General features: G+C 41.4%; 1 protein-coding gene across 1 annotated transcript in view; it reads right to left on the bottom strand.

The window, feature by feature from the left end:
• Positions 1-23,164, bottom strand: part of efs (embryonal Fyn-associated substrate) — a 38,672-nt gene extending 15,508 nt beyond the window's left edge. The window contains exons 1-3 of the mRNA XM_062994331.1: positions 23,049-23,164; positions 19,579-19,854; positions 3,841-5,076 (exon numbers count right to left, since the gene is read on the bottom strand). Of these exons, the coding sequence (XP_062850401.1) occupies positions 3,841-5,076; positions 19,579-19,590 (1,248 nt within the window). The 5' untranslated portion in view covers positions 19,591-19,854; positions 23,049-23,164. The remainder of the gene's footprint in view (positions 1-3,840; positions 5,077-19,578; positions 19,855-23,048) is intronic.
• Positions 23,165-23,700: the final 536 nt, after the last annotated feature.

The raw sequence follows: 23,700 nt of genomic DNA, 5'->3' as shown, positions 1-23,700 counted from the left end.
GTATTAAGCAGGGCTCTAGAGTGCGACCAATTTGGTCGCACATGCGACCTAATTTCTCAATGGTGCGACTAAAAAAAATCTCAGGTCGCACCGGTGCGACCAGCAGTTCAAGGGGAAAAAAGTCTCCGCTACTCTGAAAGTCTTCCCGTGGTTCAACAACAGACACACATCAGGCCCATATCATGGTCTAAACCAATCAGAGACAGTGAAGAGCGGGACAATATTGTATCGGTGATATGTGAGCGACATTCAGCTCAACCAATCAGAATGCAGCACCGGACGTTCAGTTAGTTTAGTTTTGTATATGAGACTCACCGGACGGCCAAAGTATAAAAGTTCGGTTTCTGGAGCTAGGCAGTTTAAAGTGTTGTAACGCTTACTGAAGTCCTGACTAAACCGTTACAGTGAAGTCTACCTTGTCGTGTGCTTTTATTCCCACACATTCATCACCACACAGCAAGAGACCCGTAACAGTGGTGAGCCGACCCTCTAGTAGCAATAGGCTAATGCTAGCGGTTAAGTGCGACGATAGCGAAAGTAAAAACACAATAATATTTTCGTTAAGTAAAATATAAAAATAACTAAAAGACAGTGAAGTGTTAGAATACATGTAATCAAAATACACAGTGAGTGCACCGCAATCGATTTTGGGAATCTGTGTAAAAGATCCAGTAAAGCCGATAATATAATGCACTTTATTTAAGATTACACTCTAACACTAGAGCCCCATACACACACACACACAAAAAAAATAATAATAATAATTATATATATCTACATATATATATATATATACATACATACATACATACATACATACATGAATAGATATACTCTATTATTATTGTTATAATTTTTATAATAGTGTACTATAATGAGATTATAATACTATAATTAACTGTAAAGAGCATGGGAAAACCATGGCCGTCAAAATTGTATTTGTGACTGGTTCTAATACATTTTGAATTGAAAGGATGAAAAGCACAATGCATCTATAAAACACATTACATGCCGCAGTAAATGCACTGCCCATGGGTCCCCTCTCCCCACTGCCTTTCAGCGGCAGACAGCAACAAACATCAACAGACGAGGCCATGTTGACCAGACTGTTATTTAATCATTTACAAGTCAATATTGCCTATATGGACAGCGAAAAAACAAGTGAACCTGTAAAACTAAGGTGTTAAATGCGATGCAGTTGAAAATTAGGGTGCACCTAACTTTTGTGCTGGTGCACCTAAGAAAAAAAGTTAGGCGCACCAGTGCAACCAGTGCAAAAAGTTAGTCTAGAGCCCTGTTAAGTCATGGCAGAGTGTGGCAAATGGCACCAGCAATGAAATACAGAGGTCACAAATGGAAGATAAATGACGGGAATAGACAGAACACTGCCAAAAGTTGGCAAATGCTGTAAAGGGACAACAACAGAAATAACCCTGTCTTAACAAACATCGTACATAACCGTTACATGGCAGAAATGACATTTAGAAGCCCCTCTCCAAAAATATTAAAGAATAATCTGTGTTTACTAAACCCAGTTCAATCATATTGCTACATATTAAAAGATTTGTTTGTTTGTCTGTTGCAACTGTTGAGTATGGTGGATAAAGACTGGTAAAAAAAATAAAAATAAAGAGCTAATCGCTGCTTGGCGTCGCCACATCAATCCACCAACTGTAACAGACAAGGTGCACCCTATGGTGCAAACACTCTTTCCTGACAATGTTCTCATATTCTAGGATCACAACACATGTCTAAAAACTGCTAAAATTATGCAAGATGACCATGATGACTGTAGTTATGCATCGTTAAATATTTATAGGCGGTTTTGCAAAGCAGACTGTAAAGAAGAGCACCTTCATCCCTACGAAAATCTTTTCATTAAAAATTGTCCACCATCAATCACACACCATCCACTTGTATGACCACATTCCATAAAGAAGTATAACCCTAGAGGAAAATGATGGTCATAGTCTTATTAGCTTATTCATATGAATACATTTAAATTAGTGTTCATTATTTTAAGATAAGGTAGGACTTCTTTATACCACAGGCTGTATTTGTATCATGTATTTCTGGTTGGAGGCACTTTTCTATGTTAATGTAGTGTTTTTAATAAGTGTTTTGGAATTGTTTTCTGCAGAGCACCTTAAGGCGGTGAGTACAGTTATTTTTCCTCTCATTATGTAAGCAATACATGTGAACAGACATAATCTGCGCTAGGGCTGGGTAGTATGACCAAAAATTTGTATCACAGTATTTTTTAAGATTCTGACAGTTTATTGGTATATAATGGTATGTTTTTTTGTATGACTGGGACTTTTTATATGCCTGTGGCTTATATATAAGTACATAGAATATAAAAAGTTTTAATTTCACCATGTACATAATGAAGGTTTTGAGTATTATAAGGTTTGCTTGGCCCCACAAAATGACACAATATATGATGGAATCAGTGCACGTGAAACAGTTGCAATAAATACTATTTGTATTGTTTATTTAATATATAAGTATTACACAATTACCCTTATCTCTTCCATTAACGGATAAAACAACGTTTGCAAACTTCACTGTACAACTTGACCACAGGTCTCGTGTAGAAAAGTGGACGACTTTAAATATATATCCGCTTCCAGTTCGCTTATAACGTTGGTTTAGCAACTGACCTGAAGTATTTCTCTGCATGCTTTGTTAGCCCCCTTTCATGCTGTTCTTCAATGGTCAGGACTCTCCAAGGACCACTACAGAGCAGGTATTATTTGGGTGGTGGATCATTCTCAGCACTGCAGTGACACTGACATGGTGGTGGTGTGTTAGTGTGTGTTGTGCTGGTATGAGTGGATCAGACACAGCAGCGCTGATGGAGTTTTTATACACCTTACTGTCACTGCTGGACTGGACAACCAAAAATATCCAGCCAACAGTGCCCTGTGAGCAGCGTCCTGTGACCACTGATGAAGGTCTAAAAAACAACCAATTCAAACAGCAGCAATAGATGAGCGATCGTCTCTGACTTTACATCTACAAGGTGGACCAACTAGGTAGGAGTGTCTAATACAGTGAATAGTGAGTGGACACGGTATTTAAAAACTCCTGCAGCGCTGCTGTGTCCTATCCACTCATACCAGCACAACACACACTAACACACCACCACCATGTCAGTGTCACTGCAGTGCTGAATATGATCCACCGCCTAAATAATACCTGCTCTGTGGTGGTCCTGTGGGGGCCCTGACCATTGAAGAACAGGGTGAAAAAGTATGTAGAGAAACAGATGTACTACAGTCAGTAATTGTAGAACTACAAAGTGCTCCTATATGGTAAGTGGAGCTGATAAAATGGACAGTGAGTGTAGAAACAAGGAGGTGGTTTTAATGTTATGGCTGATCAGTGTATAGTGGACTAGGAATAGGTAACTTAACGACACAATATTCTGTATAGGAGGACACACCCTAAATGACTTTTATAGGCTATGGCATGCATGTAGTGTGTATAACCCATTATTATTTTACACTCTGTATGGCACAGAAGTGGGTAGTAGGACACCACTGGGGATTGGGACTTGCGTATGAAACAAATCAAAGAGAAAATGGCAAGGCGGGGCCGCGGGGGCAAGGCTGAAACAGCTGCGCGTGATGAGTTTGCCGTCATGATCGCTTGACAGTTGGTGGTTCAGAGTTTTTTTCTCTCTAAGCCTTAGTTCTATTAACAGCTGCCTAATGTAATGAGAGCTAATAATATCTACATCTTCAGACTAAAAAGCTCTAGCCCACCCCTTTAACCAGAACACAGCACGAAGAATAGTACAAAACATCTAAAAAAATCTAAACCTGATGGTCTTACCTGATCCCCCTGGTTTCCATCATCAAAAGCTGGACACGCCTTTTCATCTTTACTTCCCTGTCTTTGTGTCTCATCTTTAGTGGCCTGTGGGGGCGCAGGGCTTGCTTGTGTGGCGGGTTTTGTGGCTGGCGCTGGTGCCTGTTGAGGTAAATCCTTCCTGGTCACACTTCTTACAGGCGGTGCTGGAGGAGGAGGCTTCCTTGCAAAGTTTGGAGAACCCGGCAACCCGGCTTTTCCTCCCCGCACGAGTAGAGGGGACCCTCTGATGGCAGCCTGTGATGTGCTGCCACGACCAACAGGTGGAGTGGCACATGGATTTTGTGGTCTTGGAGATGCCTTTGTTGCAGGGGGTGTCCTTAGATTTTGTCCTGAGGCAGGCGATATGACAGCGGATCCAGATGGTAGCTTGCGTTCGGTTTGTGGAGTCCCAGTTATTGCTGTCCCTGGCTGGGTAGGAGTTTGGTACATTCCTGGTGTCTCCGGACCTATTTTGACTTGACTGGCTATTCCGTCCTGGAGCACTGGCACTGGGGCAGCACTTGTTGGTGTTTGATACAAATCCTCACCGGGTAAAGTTGCTACGGTTGGCCGAGGCACCAAATAGCAGCCGTCCGAATGGCTTAAGGTGTCTCTTGGGGTTAGGTATGCAGCCTCACCTGCTACTTCACCCCCAGGTCTGGGTACTGCACTGGGTGTCAGGTATACTGACTCAGAAACACTCTGTGATCTGTATTGTCCGCCTAGCTGTGTCACTGTTGCAGGGGTCTGGTACACCGTGCCCGTTTCTCCAGCCCGTCCTCTGAGAGATGGCGAACGTGGACGCCCCTCGGACACCATTTCAGCCCACTCCGCCCGTGGTCTGGAGCCAGAGCTCGAGTGAGAACGTGGACGATTGTTAGGGCCTGATGGTCCTCCGGGACTCTGGTACACCCCTTCAGCGATGCTCGGAGGGGAAAGATATACCGCATCGGCTTCTTCCACTCGTTGTCCATTAGCAAGGTTCTGCTGCATAGGACTGAGATAAACCGAGTCTATGCTGGGAGCACGGCATCTATCCTGAAGGAGACGTAAACGGTTGGCAGGGGCGATGCCTTGGCGCCCATGGAGGGAGCAGAGCCACCAACCAGGCCCACCTTCTTTCTCCTGCTCCAGCACCATTAAGATATCACCCTTTCGGAAGGCCAGCTCCTCTGGACTCTCGGCTGCATTGTCATACAACGCCTTTGCTAACACCGTCTGAAAGGGAAAAAACACAGATGATAAATCGGGTGTTTCAGTGAAATTTTGAGAAAGACAGACAACATGGACAAATGGAGTTACAGGAATACAGATTCAATTATTTCTAACTGTTGTTTTACTAAAAGCAGGAGTGTCGTGGTGCAGCGGTAAAATACGCTAGCACACCAGAGCTGGGATTTCGAATACATCGGATGGCAGAGCTGGGAAGCCACATGAAGACGGATTGGCTGTTTTTCAGGGGTGGGATGAGTCGGACCAGGGTTCCTAATAACTGGTGCGATTACGACCACTGCTGGCTGACTGATGGCGCCTACACAGAGTTCAGGAATAATGCTGATCAGAGTGTGGCAGATCTCCGTGCACAAGTCATGTAGGTGAAGCGTAACGCAACCAGAATGATGGATATGACTAGATTAGGGGAGAAAATTAGGGGGAAAAAATTAGGGTACCCCCACAGGACCACCACAGAGCAGGTATTATTTGGGTGGTGGATCATTCTCAGCACTGCAGTGATACTGACATGGTGGTGGTGTGTTAGTGTGTGTTGTGCTGGTATGAGTGGATCAGACACAGCAATGCTGATGGAGTTTTTAAACACCTCACTGTCACTGCTGGACTGAAAATAGTCCACCAACCAAAGATATATCCAGCCAACAGCGCCCCCGTGGGCAGCGTCCTTTGACCACTGATGAAGGTCTAGAAGATGTCCAACTCAAACAGCAGCAATAGATGAGCGATCGTCTCTGACTTTACATCTACAAGATGGACCAACTAGGTAGGAGTGTCTAATAGAGTGGACAGTGAGTGGACACGGTATTTAAAAACTATAGCAGTGCTGCTGTGTCTGATCCACTCATACCAGCACAACACACATTAACACACCACCATCATGTCAGTGTCACTGCAGTGCCGAGAATGATCCAACACCTAAATAATACCTGCTTTGTGGTGGTCCTTTGAGGGTCCTGACCATTGAAGAACAGCATGGAAGGGGGCTAACAAAGCATGTAGAGAAACAGATGGACTACAGTCAGTAATTGTAGAACTACAAAGTGCTTCTATATGGTAAGTGGAGCTGATAAAATGAACAGTGAGTGTAGAAACAAGGAGGTGGTTTTAATGTTATGGCTGATCAGTGTACAGTATATTGTAAACTGTAGTGGTTTAATAAGCTAGTCAGCTATTGCAGAGAAACAGGTGCATTTAGCAGACGCTTTTTTCCAAAGTGACTTACAGTATACAGTCTAAGCAATTGAGAGTTAGGGTCTTGCTCAAGCGCCCAACAGTGGCAATCTGGCAACCCTCTGCTTACTAGTCCAGTACCTTAACTGCTAGGTCACACCTGCCCTTTTACCCACTAAATACATACAATGGAACCTTGAAACTCAACGTCAATTGGGTTTGGGCTTTAAAAAGCGTTGAGTTTCAAGGTACTTTTTCCTATAAGGATGTATTGGAAATCTGTTAATGCGATCCATGGTCCCGTGGACTTGCACATACACCGATTAGGCATAACATTATGACCACCTTCCTAATATTGTGTTGGTCCCCCTTTGATGCCAAAACAGCCCTGCAACTGTGACGCGCCGTGTATTCTGACACATTTCTATCAGAACCAGCATTAACTTCTTCAGCAGTTTGAGCTACAGTAGCTCGTCTGTTGGATCGGACCACACGGGCCAGCCTTCGCTCCCCACGTGTATCAATGAGCCTTGGCCGCACATGACCCTGTCGCCTGTTTACCACTGTTCCTTCATTGGACCACTTTTGATAGATACTGACCACTGCAAACTGGGTACACCCCACAAGAGCTGCAGTTTTGGAGATGCTCTGACCCAGTCGTCTAGCCATCACAATTTGGCCCTTGTCAAACTCACTCAAATCCTTACACTTGCCCATTTTTCCTGCTTCGAACACATCAACTTTGAGGATAAAATGTTCACTTGCTGCCTAATATATCCCACCCACTAACAGGTGCCGTGATGAAGAGATAATCAGTGTTATTCACTTCACCTGTCAGTGCTCATAATGTTATGCCTGGTTGGTGTATTTTAGGCTTATGTAAAATAATGGGGTTGTTTTTGACACTTATACACTGAAAATAACACAAGTATAATATAAAAACACTAAAATAAAAAGCTGATTTTTACAATTTCTCAGAACCTCGAGCTGTAACACAAGTTTAAAAGTGAAACAGTGAGGAAAATCCAGCTAAACACAGATACATGTGGAGCTTTCAGATTGAATCTGACGGTTATTCCACACAAATGCCGTTTCGTCTCATATGCACACTTTGATGACGTATTACCGCACCGCTCAAGCCGAGCGCTGAACAAAGCAGCTGTTCCTTGTTAATTTGACAAAAAAAAAAAAAGCACGTTGCGTTTAAGGAAAACTTGAAGTTTAAGGATACAAGTTTCAAAGATTTTGAGTTTAGGGGATGTTGAGTTACAAGGTACCACTGTATTTAGTTTTAAAAATACTGCTCTGTTTTAATAAAGAAGTACAAAGAATTACTGACTACATTTACCAGAATTCCTTGTACTGCTTTGTTTCTCCTTCACAAAACATTCACGTCGACATAGCAACAGTGCAGAGAGAGTTCTGTCATACAGTCATACATAACAAAAAGTGATTGATTTGTTTGGCATGAATCACTAGTTCATCAAACAACTGGGTTGTAGACATGGCTACGTTTTAACGTCTATTTATTCTGTAAAAATTCACTCGAGTGAAGCAGCAGTAAAACACGCTAGTGCACCAGTGCTGAGATCTTGGGCTCTTGTGTTTTAATCTCTGCTCTGCCATCAGCCAGGCCGAGCGCCTACATGCAGACTCTTGATTGGCTGTGTTTGCAGGGTGGGGGGCACAATGGCTGAAACAGGGATCCTAGTCTGCTGTCCGGGCGAGGCGCCTGCACAGGGGGTGGCTGATGCCAGTGCATGGCTCTCCGCATGCGATACTGCAATCTTTGAGACCGATGTTTGCATCGGAGGGGGCGCGTGATAGCCTCGGCTCTCTTGACTGGAAGTGGGGGTGGCAGCAGCAACGAGAGAGAGATAAGATCTAATTAGCCACAACCAGGTTAGGGTGCAAAAAAGAGCTGAAATGAGTCTGATCATTTTCATTTGGAGTTTCTTCATTTCTCTTACATGGAAGTGACAGAAAGCAGTTCTGTACACTCGCTGTGATAATCAGGACTGTTACAGGGTACAGCACAGCTGTTGCTCCAAACATGTGCACGTCGACATGTGACCAAGTCATTATTTTCATTCTGGCCTGGCTGTGTGTGTGGTTTTTAAATTTTAAAGTGCACTTGCACGACATTTAAACTATAACATACTAAATTGTCATGTAACTGGATACAGTTCAATATATAAATTACTACATATGATGATAATAGCAAGTTAGCTTTTACTTTTCATCAATGCCAAGTCGTCAATACTTTTACATGTTCGGCATTTAGCAGACGATTTTATCCAAAGCGACTTACAGTACAGTGATAGTATTTTGTCTAAGCAATTGAGGGTTAAGGGTCTTGCTCAAGGGCCCAATAGTAGCAACCTGGAAGTGGTGGGGGCTTGAACCAACAACCTTTCGATTACTAGTCCAGTACTACTTACTCCCCTTAACAATTTTGATCACTCAAACAGTGGAACAGGCAAGCATCTGCTTGCTAAACACCTCAGGTGGGACTCAAACCAGTTGTAGGCAGTTGTAGCCAAGTGGTTAAGGTACTGGTCCAGTAATCAGAAGCCTGCCGGTTCAAGCCTCACCACTGCCAGGTTGCCACTGTTGGGCCCTTGAGCAAGGCCCTTAACCCTCAACTGCTTAGACTGTATACTGTCACATAGGGCTGCAACTATCGATTATTTTTGTAATCGAGTATTCTATCGATTATTCCAGCGATTAATCGAGTAATCGGATAAGAAATACTTTTGCTTTAACAAAGAGCAAAAACAAATACATATTAGATTAAATAAGACATGTTTCTTAAACCAAACTGTACATTTGTGTTCCTTGCATACAGTTTAACATTTTTTAAATGCAAAAATAAATAAATCAAAAATAAATCAATTTACTTTTAAAATTTAAACAGGCAACCTGAAACATCAGGTCATCAAGTCATAAATAATAATAAACAAAAATACATAAACATAAGCCTCTAATTTTCAGCTACAGCTCACACAGAACATAAAGCTTTAATATTATGTTGGGAGGTTTTGTGGTGTTTGTAGGGGGATAAAAATCTGTCAGGATTGTGTCTCTAGATGAGGTAGATCTGGTGTGTGTGTGTGTGTGTGTGTATGTATGTGTGTGTTTGCCTAAATCTTCATAAAAGCCTGTGGTGGTTGAAACGAAGTAAAGGCAGTAAACATGAGTAAAGTAAACACGACGCTCTGATGGTGTGGATGTTATACTGAGTTTTAGTTTTATCAGCTTAAAATGATCTCAAACTTTCTGTGGTTTTCTCTGTCCAGTCTCCTCCTGTTCGCTATTTTCTCTCTATATTTTGCAGTCCGCGCTATCAAATCTCGGCTGCGTCCTAAACTGATACGTTCAGTTCGCAGGAGCGGCGAACGTGTCCAAATACGTAGTGTTCATTAAACTGTCCGCAAAAAGAACCCGGATTAAGTCCTGTTAAGTTCTGTTTATGTTTAAGATATTTGGGACGCAGCCCTCAGATTCTTCACGTCACCTGCACACAGCGTTAAACACGCTGCGCAAAAGTGAAAGTCGTCCGTGTAAAACACCGTGAGCTGTATATGGTTGTGCGGATTAAACGATTCCTCGATGCAAAAAATTTGAATCGATGATTTTTAGTAATCGATTTACTCGAGTTACTCGAGGAATCGTTTCAGCCCTACTGTCACAGTACTGTAAGTTGCTTTGGATAATAGCGTCTGCTAAATGCTGAAAATGTAAATGTAACCAACAATCCCTAGCTTAGGAGGCCACTGCCTTATCTATTAGGCCACTGGGGCTCTTTTTACAGCCATAGTTGGTAAAGTAGTATTTAACTGGACATTGGAAATTAAACATTTTTAAGAAAACCAAATGAATCAAATTAAATAGTATGGTATTTCTAGGACCGCACTTAAATCTACTAAACCCTAAAAAGTATAAAGAAAAAAACAAAAAACACAGTGGCCATGAGGATAAATACATTTAAACTGTTTAAGATACAGAATTGGATTAGAGGGGACAGGGAATTGACTTAGAATTAGATTTCGATGTAGAGAAAGATAAAGTAAAAGGGGAACAACAAAGAGCCAGATAAACAGAAAGGAGAGGGTAACTAAGTACTAATTTAGTTAAACTTAAATTAATGAGTAAGAGAAGAGAGGGAAAAGCAAGCTTAAGTAATTAAAAAGAGAAAATGTGGTTAACAGTTTGATTTTAGACTAAAAGAGCCAAACATACAGACGACTAATTAGCAATCCTATACCTCACAACATCTAACATCTAAGTTTTAAAAGCTTACTGGCTTAACACTTACTGTCCATTTTATCAGCTCCATCATATAGAAGCACTTTGTAGTTCTACAATTACTGAATGTAGTCCATCTGTTTGTCTGCATGATTTGTTAGCCCCCTTTCATGCTGTTCTTCAATGGTCAGGACTCTCCCAGGACCATCACAGAACAGGTATTATTTAGGTGGTGGATCATTCTCAGCACTGCAGTGACAATGACATGGTGGTGGTGTGTTAGTGTGTGTTGTGCTGGTATGAGTGGATCAGACACAGCAGCCCTGCTGGAGTTTTTAAAAACCGTGTCCACTTACTGTCCACTCTATTAGACACTCCTACCAAGTTGGTCCACCTTGTAGATGTAAAGTCAGAGACGATCGCTCATCTATTGCTGCTGTTTGAGTTGGTCATCTTTGAGATCTTCATCAGTGGTCAAAGGACGCTGCCCACAGGGCGCTGTTGGCTGGACATATTTTTTATTGGTGGACTATTCTCAGTCCAGCAGTGACAGTGAGGATTGCTGTGTCTTATCCACTCATACCAGCACAACACACACTAACACACCACCACCATGTTAGTGTCACTGCAGTGCTGAGAATGATCCACCACCCAAATAATACCTGCTCTGTAGTGGTCCTGGGAGAGTCCTGACCATTGAAGAACAGCATGAAAGGCGGCTAACAAAGCATGCAGAGAAACAGATGGGCTACAGTTAGTAATTGTAGAACTACAAAGTGCTTCTATATGGTAAGTGCAGCTGATAAAAATGGACAGTGAGTGTAGAAACCAGGAGGTGGTTTTAATGTTATGATTGATTGGTGTACATGCTGAAAAACAAAGAGCTGCACTATCATTTACATTTATGGTGACTTACAATTATGGCTGAATACAGTTTGAGCAATCCAGATTTAAGGAACTTGCTGGGGCACTCAATAGTGGCAACATGTTGATGGTGGGGCTTGAACCAACAACCTTCTGACAACTATTTCAGTATCTTAACCACTGAGATACCACTGCTCTAGTACCACACTCAACCAGCATAGCAGATTTGGTTTAAATTCAATGTGCTCAGTCGGTCAAGTACGCTTCCAGTTGGCTTTATTTACCAAGTTCAAACCAATAATCTATCTAAAGCAAAGCTGCTTGAGCTAGACATACATGCACGTTATACTGGCAGGACAGGACTAAGTGAAACAGCAAATAACAAGCCAAGCCAAGTTTTTCAGATACCACAGATACCAGTGTGCATCAGTTTGTTCAGCAAATTGCACAAACAAGAATCTATCAGCTAGAAAATGACCTTATTTTCCTGCTTGCTAAGCAGACAAAACTGGCAGGGAAATTTGAGAAAATCAAACTGCTAGAGGTCAGGAACACAGTAAGAACAATACGATACTCATATTGGATGTCTGTTATAGAAAAGAGAAATTATTAAGATGTAGAATAACAATACATCAGGGTTTCCTTTTTGCTAAAATGTTCAGTTGGCAATATTTCTTATTTTAGGCAATCTTAGCAATGTATGATGTAATTATTATTATTTATTAGGATTTTAACGTCATGTTTTACACGCTTTGGTTACATTCATGACAGACACAGTAGTTATTCGTTACACAAGATTCATCAGTTCACAAGTTTGATGTCAAACACAGTCATGGATAATTTTGTATCTCTAATTCACCTTACTTGCATGTCTTTGGACTGTGGGAGGAAACCGGAGCTCCCAGAGGAAACCCATGCAAACAGAAGCAGAAGAACATGCAAACTCCACACAGAAAGGACCCGGACCGCCTGACCTGGGAATTGAACCCAGGACCTTCTTGCTGTGAGACGACAGTGCTACCCACTGAGCCACCGTGCTGCCCGTATTACGTAATAACAGTAGCCAGGGTGAATTGAACATGTACTGCATTTAAATGCTGCTATGTGTAATAATACGTCCACAAAACTGTCAGACTTTGTTGTGCTAAATTTCCAAACGCATTTAGTCTTTTCATTCAGTGTTTCATGCTGTTCATTAGACCCAGGAATCTGCCATGTTTACATATGCATGACCCTTGGTGCAAGTTTCTAACATGACTTACAGATAAAATGTAAACAAAACAAGAACCCCTAGGCCTATATTTTTTTAAATGCTGTTTTCTCAGGTGGATAATCCACTAGCTTAAATTATTATTTATTTTAAGTACTTTGTTCTTGTTCTGTAATTGTTTCCATGTAATTTGTAGGAGTAGGAACCATAAAACATTTAACAAGCACTAAGTCTGGTAAACAGTTTCTGTTCATTTATTACCTGGAGTGTCTTTGAAGCAAGCCTCTAAATATCCCTGAGTGGCCCTGAAAAAGCCCAGACTTTTAACCCTAGCAAATATCTGTAGAGAGGCCTGGAGATGGCAATTTACCATCGCTAACCCCCAATTTTCTTGGCAGGATATGCCATAATGAATCTGATAAACTGCCCAAAGATTGTAGAGACATATCCAAGAAGACAGTTGTAGTTGCCCCCACCCAGTACTGAATAAAGGGTCAGATAAATGGGTAAAAACAGCAATTAATCCATTCATAACCAAATCCACAACACACAGTGTGTACAATCTTACAGTTTTTGGGCAATGAGAAAAGAACAGTGAAGGAACAGAAAAATTCTTGACTACAATGACTAAGGATGTCCCGATCACGTTTTTTTGTTCCCGATCCCGATCCGACACCGATACCGAGTCACACAGTGCACACTTCAAGTACATTACAGTTATTCAAATTAATCCAATGTACTGTATATGTTTAACAACTGAATAGCTCTGCAGTGCTGTAGGAAAAAAATTGCCTGCATCCAAGCTATTGCTTAATGTTCTTTTATTTTTACAAAATAACAGTGAACAAACTTGTGCAGCATTGTAGTAGTAAAACTGGAACACTCAAAATAAAGTGAAGGTTCTTTTTGAGGAAAATCAGCATCTCTGCCGTGTTAGCGGACAGCCGGTTCCTCTTTTTATCATATAATAATAAACTCACTGTATTCAACTGAGTGTTTATTTTTTAGGTGCCGTATCAAATTGGTTGTAATTGTAGATCGTTTGGTTAAATGATATCTGGTTTATTTCTTATGAGCCACCGAACTTGTATGCGTGTTGTACCTGTAACAAACTTTTCTGTGGTTGTATTGTGACAATGGTTTGATGGACGTTTCTACGCGAAGTGAGTGTGTTTTGACCCTTTGGGGCTTCCATAGTGCATGGAATAGCGTGCTTGGCTAACGCGATGACTCTAGCTGTCCGCTATTCGGTACCGTAACAGAAGAAGTTAATAAAGTGTTCTGCTCCCGACAATTTGAGAATATACCGTGTATTTATTTCTTTATTAAGCGAGTGCATCACTACGTTGTTTTGTAAACCGGAGTGATCCTTGACTCACACATCATATAAATAGTAAAATTCTACAGTAATGAACGCAGCTCTGCTCCTACCGCCTCGTGAAACGCTCGCATTGCAGACATTACACTTCGCTGTTGGACTTGTTTCACTTTCCAATTTAAAGTATTTCCACACAGCGGACATGCTGAAGTAAAACAAATGATCGGACTTAGTAAAGCCGATACCGATCAGTTAAAAAATGCCTTTATCGGCCCCGATTCCGATCTTCAAGATCAGATTGGGACATTCCTAACAATGACAGTTAAAATCAAAAGTCAAGAGCAGTTGTTGGGCAGTCCAATGCATTTATGAATGAATTCTTTAACAGATGGGGCAGAGAATTTGTGGTTCTTAGTAACCAGGGTAGTTGTGCTGGTCTAATTGTGAACCTGTACCACAAAATCTAAATTAAGTAACTGGACCCATAAAGTTAAATAAAACTAAATAGACACAGCCTACGAAAGCCAAACATACAGAAGACTAATTAACAATCCTATACCTTGTGCTTTTAATTTGATTAAAGCATTAAAAGCTTACTAGCCGAACAGCATGGTTGTACATGTGAAGACCAGGTCAACATACATGTTAGTACTTTTTGAATCCAGTCTTACAGTTTTGGCCAACAGGGGAAAAATTCTTGACTACAATGCCAGTTGAAATCAAAAGTCTAGGAGCAGTTGTTGGGCAGTCCAATGCATTCATGTAGTAATCATTTAACAGATGGGGCCACAAATTTGTGGTTCTTAGTAACCAGAGTGGTCATGTGAGTCTAATTGTGAATCGGTACCACAAAATCTGAAGGCATGCATGAGTAACTGGACCCATAAAGTTAAATAAAACTACAATAGACAGCTTTTGTTAGGTATTCAAGTCCTGTTAAAAAACTTTCTGCTCCTGGCTTCTTGTGGCCCCATTTAAATATCTGCTCAGTGTACTGATGCTAATGATGATCTGCCATTAAATAATCCAGGTGCTTCTAGGCACAGTTAAGGCATACACCAATCATGCATAACATTATCCTTGTTTCTACACTCACTGTCCATTTTATCAGGCCCACTTACCACATAGGAGCACTTTGTAGTTCTACAATTACTAACTGAAGTCCATCTGTTTCTCTACATACTTTTTTAGCCTGCTTTCACCCTGTTTTTCAATGGTCAGGGCCCCCACAGGACCACCACAGAGCAGGTATTATTTGGGTGGTGGGTCATTCTCAGCACTGCAGTGACAATGACATGGTGGTGGTGTGTCAGTGTGTGTTGTGCTGGTATGAGTGGATCAGACACAGCAATGCTGATGGAGGTTTTCAAACACCTCACTGTCACTGCTGGACTGAGAATAGTCCACCAACCAAAAATATCCAGCCAACAGTGCTCTGTGAGCAGCGTCCTGTGACCACCGATGAAGCCCTAGAAGATGACCAACTCAAACAGCAGCAATAGATGAGCGATCGTCTCTGACTTTACATCTACAAGGTGGACCAACTAGGTAGGAGTGTCTAATAGAGTGGACAGTGAGTGGACATGGTATTTAAAAACTCCAGCAGCGGTGCTGTGTCTGATCCACTTAACCCAGCACAACACACACTAACACACCACCACCATGTCATTGTCTCTGCAGTGCTGAGAATCATCTACCACCTAAATAATACTTGCTCTGTGGTGGTCCTGACTATTAAAAAGCAGGCTAAATGGTATGTAGAGAAATGGATGGACTACAGTCAGTAATTGTAGAACTACAAAGTGCTTCTATATGGTAAGGGGAGCTGATAAAATGGACAGTGAGTGTAGAAACAAGGAGGTGGTTTTAATGTTATGCACCCACCATTACGGCTGCGCAGAAAAGCAGTACCCACTGATCCGTTAGACGATTGCAGGGCTGACAGTGATGACTTTTGTTTATTAGCCTGATTTACTTCATCCACAGCCACTGTAAGATCTCCATTGTTTCTTGTGGCTGACAACTGGTAGCTAACCCTATACATATGGTAAGTGTGACTACACCTCTGCCCAATAGCACAGCACAATAGAGTCAATAAGTAAATGAGGGAAATAAAGGGAACAGATGATAACGAGAGACATGAACGGGGGAGGGGGGTTCCACATCTGTCCCCCCGGTTTTAGGGGTTCTTTTGTCATCTGCTCGGCCTTTACCTCTTTCATTTTCACCCTCTTTCTTTTTCTTTCTCCCCAGGGGATGAACTACTCAAGCTGAGCCCTGATCACTCCTCCTCCGTTCACCCAGAGGGATTTTAAATTATCGGTGTAGATGAATAAAACAGTAGTGGATGGTAAATACAGTGCTCTAAAAAGTATTTATAACAGTGCTTTTTTGTATGAACTGTCACAAGCTGATTTATTGATTTGACAATGAACTTAATATATTATCTGACACTTCACACACACAAAAATAAAAAATAGCTTTAAACCATTCATACATATTCATTTTCACTTGATTAGATAAATAGATACTTTATGAATCCCAAAGGAAATTAAGGATTAGTACTTGGTTGAGCCATCTTTTGCAGATTCCACAGAAAGTCTAAATTTTTACAAATGATTAATAAACAATACGACTCGTTACTCTAGAAAAATAGTTTAGTCATGAGGTCTGGCCACCAACGTTTCCCAGAGTTAAGATAAGTCCTCGTTCACTCTTACACCCAAGGACACTGATTCTGTTTTTGTTGTTTTAAATCACACCAGTGTTTCTTTGTCAGTTTGGTTATCAGTGTTCTTCCCAAAACACAGCAGGTTTTATCCCGGGAACTCTCTGAATCATGCATTTACTTTCCCATCAATGCTGACCAATCTCTGTCGGTCCCCTTCTTCTGAAAAGCATTCCCATAACAAGCTACCACTATCATATTTTACAGTAGGGATAGTGATACATGACTAACACTCATTTATAAAGGCTCCTTTGTTGTAACACATTGCATATGATTAACATGAACATCACATTTGCTCGCAATCACTGATTTCTGTCAGTTTCAGTCTGAGACAGTTGGTATCACAGTATACACCGATCAGCCATAACATTAAAACCACCTCCTTGTTTCTACACTCACTGTCCATTTTATCAGCTCCACTTACCCTATAGAAGCACTTTGTAGTTCTACAATTACTGCCTGTAGTCCATCTGTTTCTCTGCATGCTTTGTTAGCCCCCTTTCACCCTGTTCTTCAATGGTCAGGCCTCCCCCAAGACCACTACAGAGCAGATATTATTTGGGTGGTGGATCATTCTCAGCACTGCAGTGACAATGACATGGTGGTGGTGTGTTAGTGTGTGTTAGTGTGTGTTGTGCTGGTATGAGTGGATCAGACACAGCAATGCTGATGGAGTTTTTAAACACCTCACCGTTACTCTTGGACTGAGAATAGTCCACCAACCAAAAATATAACCCAGCCAACGGCCCTGTGGGCAGCGTCCTGTGACCACTGATGAAGGTCTAGAAGATGACCAACTCAAACAGCAGCAATAGATGAGCGATCGTCTCTGACTTTACATCTACAAGGTGGACCAACTAGATAGGAGTGTCTAATAGAGTGGACAGTGGGTGGACACGGTATTTAAAAACTCCAGCAGGGCTGCTGTGTCTGATCCACTCATACCAGCACAAAACAGACTAACACACCACCACCATGTCAGTGTCACTGCAGTGCTGAGAATCCAACACCCAAATAATACCTACTCTGTAGTGGTCCTGACCATTGAAGAACAGGGTGAAAGCAGGCTAAAACAGTATGTAGAGAAACAGATGGACTACAGTCAATAATTGTAGAACTACAAAGTGCTTCTATATGGTAAGTGGAGCTGATAAAATGAACAGTGAGTGTAGAAACAAGGAGGTGCAGGGCTCTAGACTAACGTTTTGCACTGGTTGCACTGGTGCACCTAACTTTTTTTCTTAGGTGCACCAGCACAAAAGTTAGGTGCACCCAAATTTTCGACCGCATCGCATTTAACACCGCAGTTTCACAGGTTCACTTTTTTTTTTTTTTTTTTTTAAATCACTGTCCATACAGGCAATATTGACTTGGAAATAACTAACAATCTGGTCAACATGGCCTCGTCTGATGATCTGTTTGCTGCTGCCTGACAATGAAGGGCAGTGGGGAGAGAGGACACTTGGGCAGTGCATTTATTGCGGCATGTAATGTGTTTTATAGATGCATTGGGCTTTTTCAGCCTTTCAATTCGAAATGTATTAGAACCAGTCACAAATATACTATTGCCGGCCACTGTCTTCTTTACAGTTAATTATAGTATTACAGACTAATTATAGCACACTTATAAAAATTATAAAAATAATAGAGTAAATGTGTATGTATGTGTGTATATCTATTTATATGTGTGTGTATATTTAAAATGATATGTATATGTTTGTGTGTGTGTTAGAGTGTAATCTTAAATGCAGTGCATTATATTATCGGCTTTACTGAATCTTTTACACATATACCCAAAATCGCTTGCGGTGCACTCACTGTGTATTTTGACTACATGTATTGTAATATATTATGGTCTTTTAGTTATTTTTATATTTTACTTAACGAAAATATTGTCGTGTTTTTACTTTCACTATCGCGGCACTTTACCGCTAGCATTAGCCCCTTGCTACTGTAGAGGGTCGGCTCACCTAGCCGCTGTCCGGTGGGGATGCTGCGGGTCTTTTGCTGTGCGGTGGTGGAGGTGTGGGAATAAAGGCACACGACAGGGTAGACTCACTTTTACTGTTTAGTCAGGACTTAAGTGAGCGTTACAACACTTTACACCGCCGAGCTCCAGAACCCGAACTTCCATTCTGGAACATCCAGCGAGTCTCATATACAAAACTAAACTTACGGCAGAACGTCCGCACGTGTATAAACCTGGTGCTGCATTCTGATTGGCTGAGCTGAATGTCGCTCACATATCACCGCTACAATATTGTCCCGCCCTTCACTATCTCTGATTGGTTTAGACCATGATATTGGCCTAATGTGTGTCTGTTGTTTTTTTTTTTCCTCGGACGCCTGGTCGCACCGGTGCGACCTGAGATTTTTTTTAGTCGCACCATTGAGAAATTAGGTCGCATGTGCGACCAAATTGGTCGCACTCTAGAGCCCTGAGGTGGTTTTAATGTTATGGCTGATCAGTGTATATTTTAGTGAATGCCATTCTAGTTCATTAACTAAATTTAAAGACCTGATAACTGCAGTGGGCTTATAATTCAATTCTTGCTTTATTTCTTTATGATGGACTGAGCTGAGCTCTGAGGTATGTTCAATGCTTTTAGGTGGTCATGTTTCCTTCTCTAGATCTGTGCTCTATAATTAGATCCCTGACTTGTTTTGAATGCTCCTTTGACACTGTTTGCTTAGTCACGTGGACAGTCTTTACACAACCTATACTGTACTGCTATACCTCATACTCCTGAGCTGCTCATTCTAGTTACTAAAACTGCTGTTACAGTTTTTACATAGACGTTGACTGTCAACACACTAATATGTTTAAAGCATGTAATCTGAGGAAATGAAACTGAAAAATGGTTTAAGGAACTGATTAATTTTCAAGGCATTGGACTAAAACTTGCCAGCACAGTTTCTATAAACCTTTAATAGTAAAAACACACTTACAGAAAGAGACATGACTCCCACTGATGTTGCCGTTAAACCCCAGGCTCGATGTGTTGCTGTTTCTTGTTGACTGTTTCTTCCTGATCACTTCTGTTAGGTGGAACCCATGTGTACATCTGTGAGAGCCAGGCGTTGAGTCAGATGTCTCAGTGGTGTACACTGGCGTGTTGTCAAAAATGATCTTTGCCTTGCATGCAAAAGAGTCGATTGCACCCTGCAGTTTCTCTTTTCCGCTGTTTTACATGGTCTTCCATGATTTTCTCTCCCAATCTGAACCTGCAGGATTTAAATGAAGCACATATTAAAGATAAAACATAACACTCATCATTTTACTTGTCATCACTTATTTGCTAGTGTTGATACACCAAAAAACTACAAAATCATCTGCTAAGTGTCAGATTAAAATAATCATCAATAAATAATCAGTAAACATACACCGATCAGGCATAACATTAAAACCACCTCCTTGTTTCTACACTCACTGTTCATTTTATCAGCTCCACTTACCATATAGAAGCACTTTGTAGTTCTACAATTACTGACTGTAGTACCACCTGTTTCTCTGCATGCATTGAGCAGGTATTATTTAAGTGGAGGATCATTCTCAGCACTGCAGTGACACTGACATGGTGATGGTGTGTTAATGTGTCGTGCTGGTATGAGTGGATAAGACACAGCAATGCTGATGGAGTCACTGTCACTGCTGGACTGACAATAGTCCACCAACCAAAAATATCCAGCCAACAGCTCCCCGTGGGCAGCGTCCGGTGACCACTGACCACTGAAGGTCTAGAAGATGACCAACTCAAACAGCAGCAATAGATGAGCGATCGTCTCTGACTTTACATCTACAAGGTGGACCAACTAGGTAGGAGTGTCTAATAGAGTGGACAGTAAGTGGACACGGTATTTAAAAACTCCAGCAGCGGTGTTGTGTCTGATCTGCTCATAGCAGCACAACACACACTAACACACCACCACCATGTCATTGTAACTGCAGTGCTGAGAATGATCCACCACCTAAATAATACCTGCTCCGTGGTGGTCCTGACCATTGAAGAACAGGGTGAAAGGGGGCTAAAAAGGTATATGGAGAAACAGATGGACTACAGTCAGTAATTGTAAAACTACAAAGTGCTTCTATATAGTAAGTGGAGCTGATAAAATGGACAGTGAGTGTAGAAACAAGGAGGTGGTTTTAATGTTATGGCTGATCCCGTAAACATTTTAATATAAACTCTGATCATGTTAAGCTGACGTCCGTCTACAAAATCTCTCTTTTCGTCTGCACCCTCATGAAGCTTATACAAAGGAGCCAATTAAAGACAAACCACTAATAATCTACTAGAGTATAAACCAGGGGTTCTTAAGCTGTGACTCATTAAAGCCAGTGACACATGCAGGTGCATTTCTGCATTTCTGTACTTTACATGTAATACAACTATACTTTAATAAATGTGTGCAGCCTGCAAGACTAGCCTTTGGCCACTATAGGGTCCCAGCTAATAAGAAAACACTGTTATAAATGATATATTCAAGTCTTTGCCAGTATATACAGTTCTATCATCAGACTATATGTACTTTCATAATATTTTTTGGGACAGTGTTAACCTAGTGGGTAGAGCTTTGGGCTATCAACTGAAAAGTTGAGAGTTCAAATCCCAGCTTTGCCATGCAGCCACTGTTGGGGCCCTTGAGCAAGGCCCTAAACCCCCTCTGCTCCAGAGGTGCTGTATGATGGCTGACCCTGGGCTCTGACCCCAGCTTCCAAACAAGCTGGAATATGTGAAGAAAGAATTTCACTGTACTGTACGTCTGTATATGTATATAAATAAAGGCATTCTATTCTATTCTATTCTAATGCCCAGCCCCACTGGCCAGCAAGAATTTGACAATATGAACATGTATTATCAACAAATAATACATAAAAATGTTCAAATGGTTAATCTGAAACATCCTAAATGTCGCTAAGCAGCTCTATTTCACAGCTGGCAGGTAATTTAGTGGTTAAGGTACCAGACTAGTAATTGAAAGATTGCTGGTTCAAGCCTCACCACTGCCAGGTTGCCACTGTTGGACCCTTGAGCAAGGCCCTTAACCCTCAATTGCTTAGATAATATACTGTCACAGTACTGTAAGTCTCTTTGGATGAAAGCGTCAGCTAAATGCCGCAAATGTAAATGTATTCCAGTTTCATTTCACCTCCCAAAACATGTGGAAGGTGTTTTGTCCTATTGAGGAAAAAAAATGAACCCTTAATTGTGAGTGAACAAGTTTGTTTGTTTGTTTATTAGGATTTTAACGTCATGTTTTTACACTTTGGTTATTTCATGACAGGAACAGTTACTCATTACACAAGGTTAATCAGTTCACACAAGGTTATATCGAACATGGATGTCATGGACAATTTAGTGTCTCCAATTCACCTCACTTGCATGTCTTTGGACTGTGGGAGGAAACCGGAGCACCCGGAGGAAACCCACGCAGACACGGGGAGAACATGCAAACTCCACACAGAAAGGACCCGGACCGCCCCACCTGGGGATCGAACCCAGGACCTTCTTGCCGTGAGGCGACAGTGCTACCCACAGTAAACGATTGAGAATTTGATGCCATGTGTTGGATTGGATTTTTGAATTTGGTATTTTAGGTGCTCAGAAACAGCTAAATATAAATGTTAATTCACTATTCATGTTATTAAGTTGGATTTGATGTTTTTTTTAAGTGAATCAATGTGAATATGACTTTGTGAAAGCAAATAGTTCAGATGGAAAGAATGTCTACAATTCACTTAAGTGTATTCGGTGATTTTTTTTTCAGTGTAGCCTCAGATTACTTAATATTTTCCACAATTCAGCTACTGTGGAGAACATCCAGGGTAAAGTACACCAGCCAGGCATGTGTTTATAATTAGAGAATTTACAACATCCAGCTGTAATGAGCTTCTATTAGGTATCAATAACATGGTAATAAACAGTTTGTCTAAAGGCCTATAAAGGAAAATTATTTTAATAACTTATTTTATACTATAACAGAAGCCTTGTTTATTTTTTTCTATATGGATATTTAAAATCATGTTTACTGGGATTCCCTAGAATTAAAACAAGCATTACTGAACAGAATGATGTCCCTGCGGTTGACTGGAGATGTGGTTATGATAAGACCGCATTAATGAATATGCACTGAATCTACTTGGAGGATTTGGAACGCTGTGCAGCCACGTTTCGTTTTCCAACCCTAAAACCCCACTAAACACACACTATTCACCAATAAAGAAGCATCAAACTTCAGCTTTAACGCCCGACATTAGCAGATAATAAGAGTATATAGGATAAACCGATGTATATTGAGCGCTTTATGGCCTGAATCAGCGATTACACTGTACGCGATTTGCAACACAAAAGGCGAGTATGTGCTGTATGCAAACTCGCCCGAATAATCACAAATATAGAGATAAAACGAAGCCTTACCGTCACACCGGAGCTCACACATCACTGAGGGAATCGATTATTAAATGCATGTCAAAGGAATTCCTGTGAACGCGGCTATATCTGTTATTCTCGACTGTTTTTCGTGTGTGCTTCTCGCTCGGCCCTACCCCCGGCCTTCTGCTCGGGTCAGTCAGGTTTGGGATTACAGACATTCGGTGAAGCGCATTGCTCTCTCTCCCGTTCAGTCTATCGAACACGCTGAAACTCTGCCCCCTGCTGGACAATCTAACCAACTACCACTATTTATACAGGCAGCACAGAATTAGATTTACATTTTCGGTATTTAGCAGACGGTTTTATCCAAAGCGACTTACAGTACTGTAACAGTAGATTGTCTAAGCAATTGATGATTAAGGGCCTTGCTCAAGGGCCCAACAGTGGCAACCTGGCAGTGATGAGGCTTGAACCAGCGACCTTTCAATTACTGTACTAGTCCAGTACCTTAACTGCTAGGCTACGACTGCCCCATAGAATTATTTACTGGAAGTCTTAAAATATCGCTGTCCTTTTACCTTTATTCATCTTCACTAACCGCGTTATCCTGATCAAGGCGGAAAACACACTAGACAAGGCGTCAATCCATCACATTTTCATATTTTCAGCATTTAGCAGACGCCTTTATCCAAAGCGA

Source organism: Trichomycterus rosablanca, chromosome 4 (assembly GCF_030014385.1).
Source record: "Trichomycterus rosablanca isolate fTriRos1 chromosome 4, fTriRos1.hap1, whole genome shotgun sequence".
NCBI lineage: Eukaryota > Metazoa > Chordata > Actinopteri > Siluriformes > Trichomycteridae > Trichomycterus > Trichomycterus rosablanca.
Note: the sequence above shows the minus strand (reverse complement) of the source record. Positions and strands in the feature narration are given on the sequence as shown.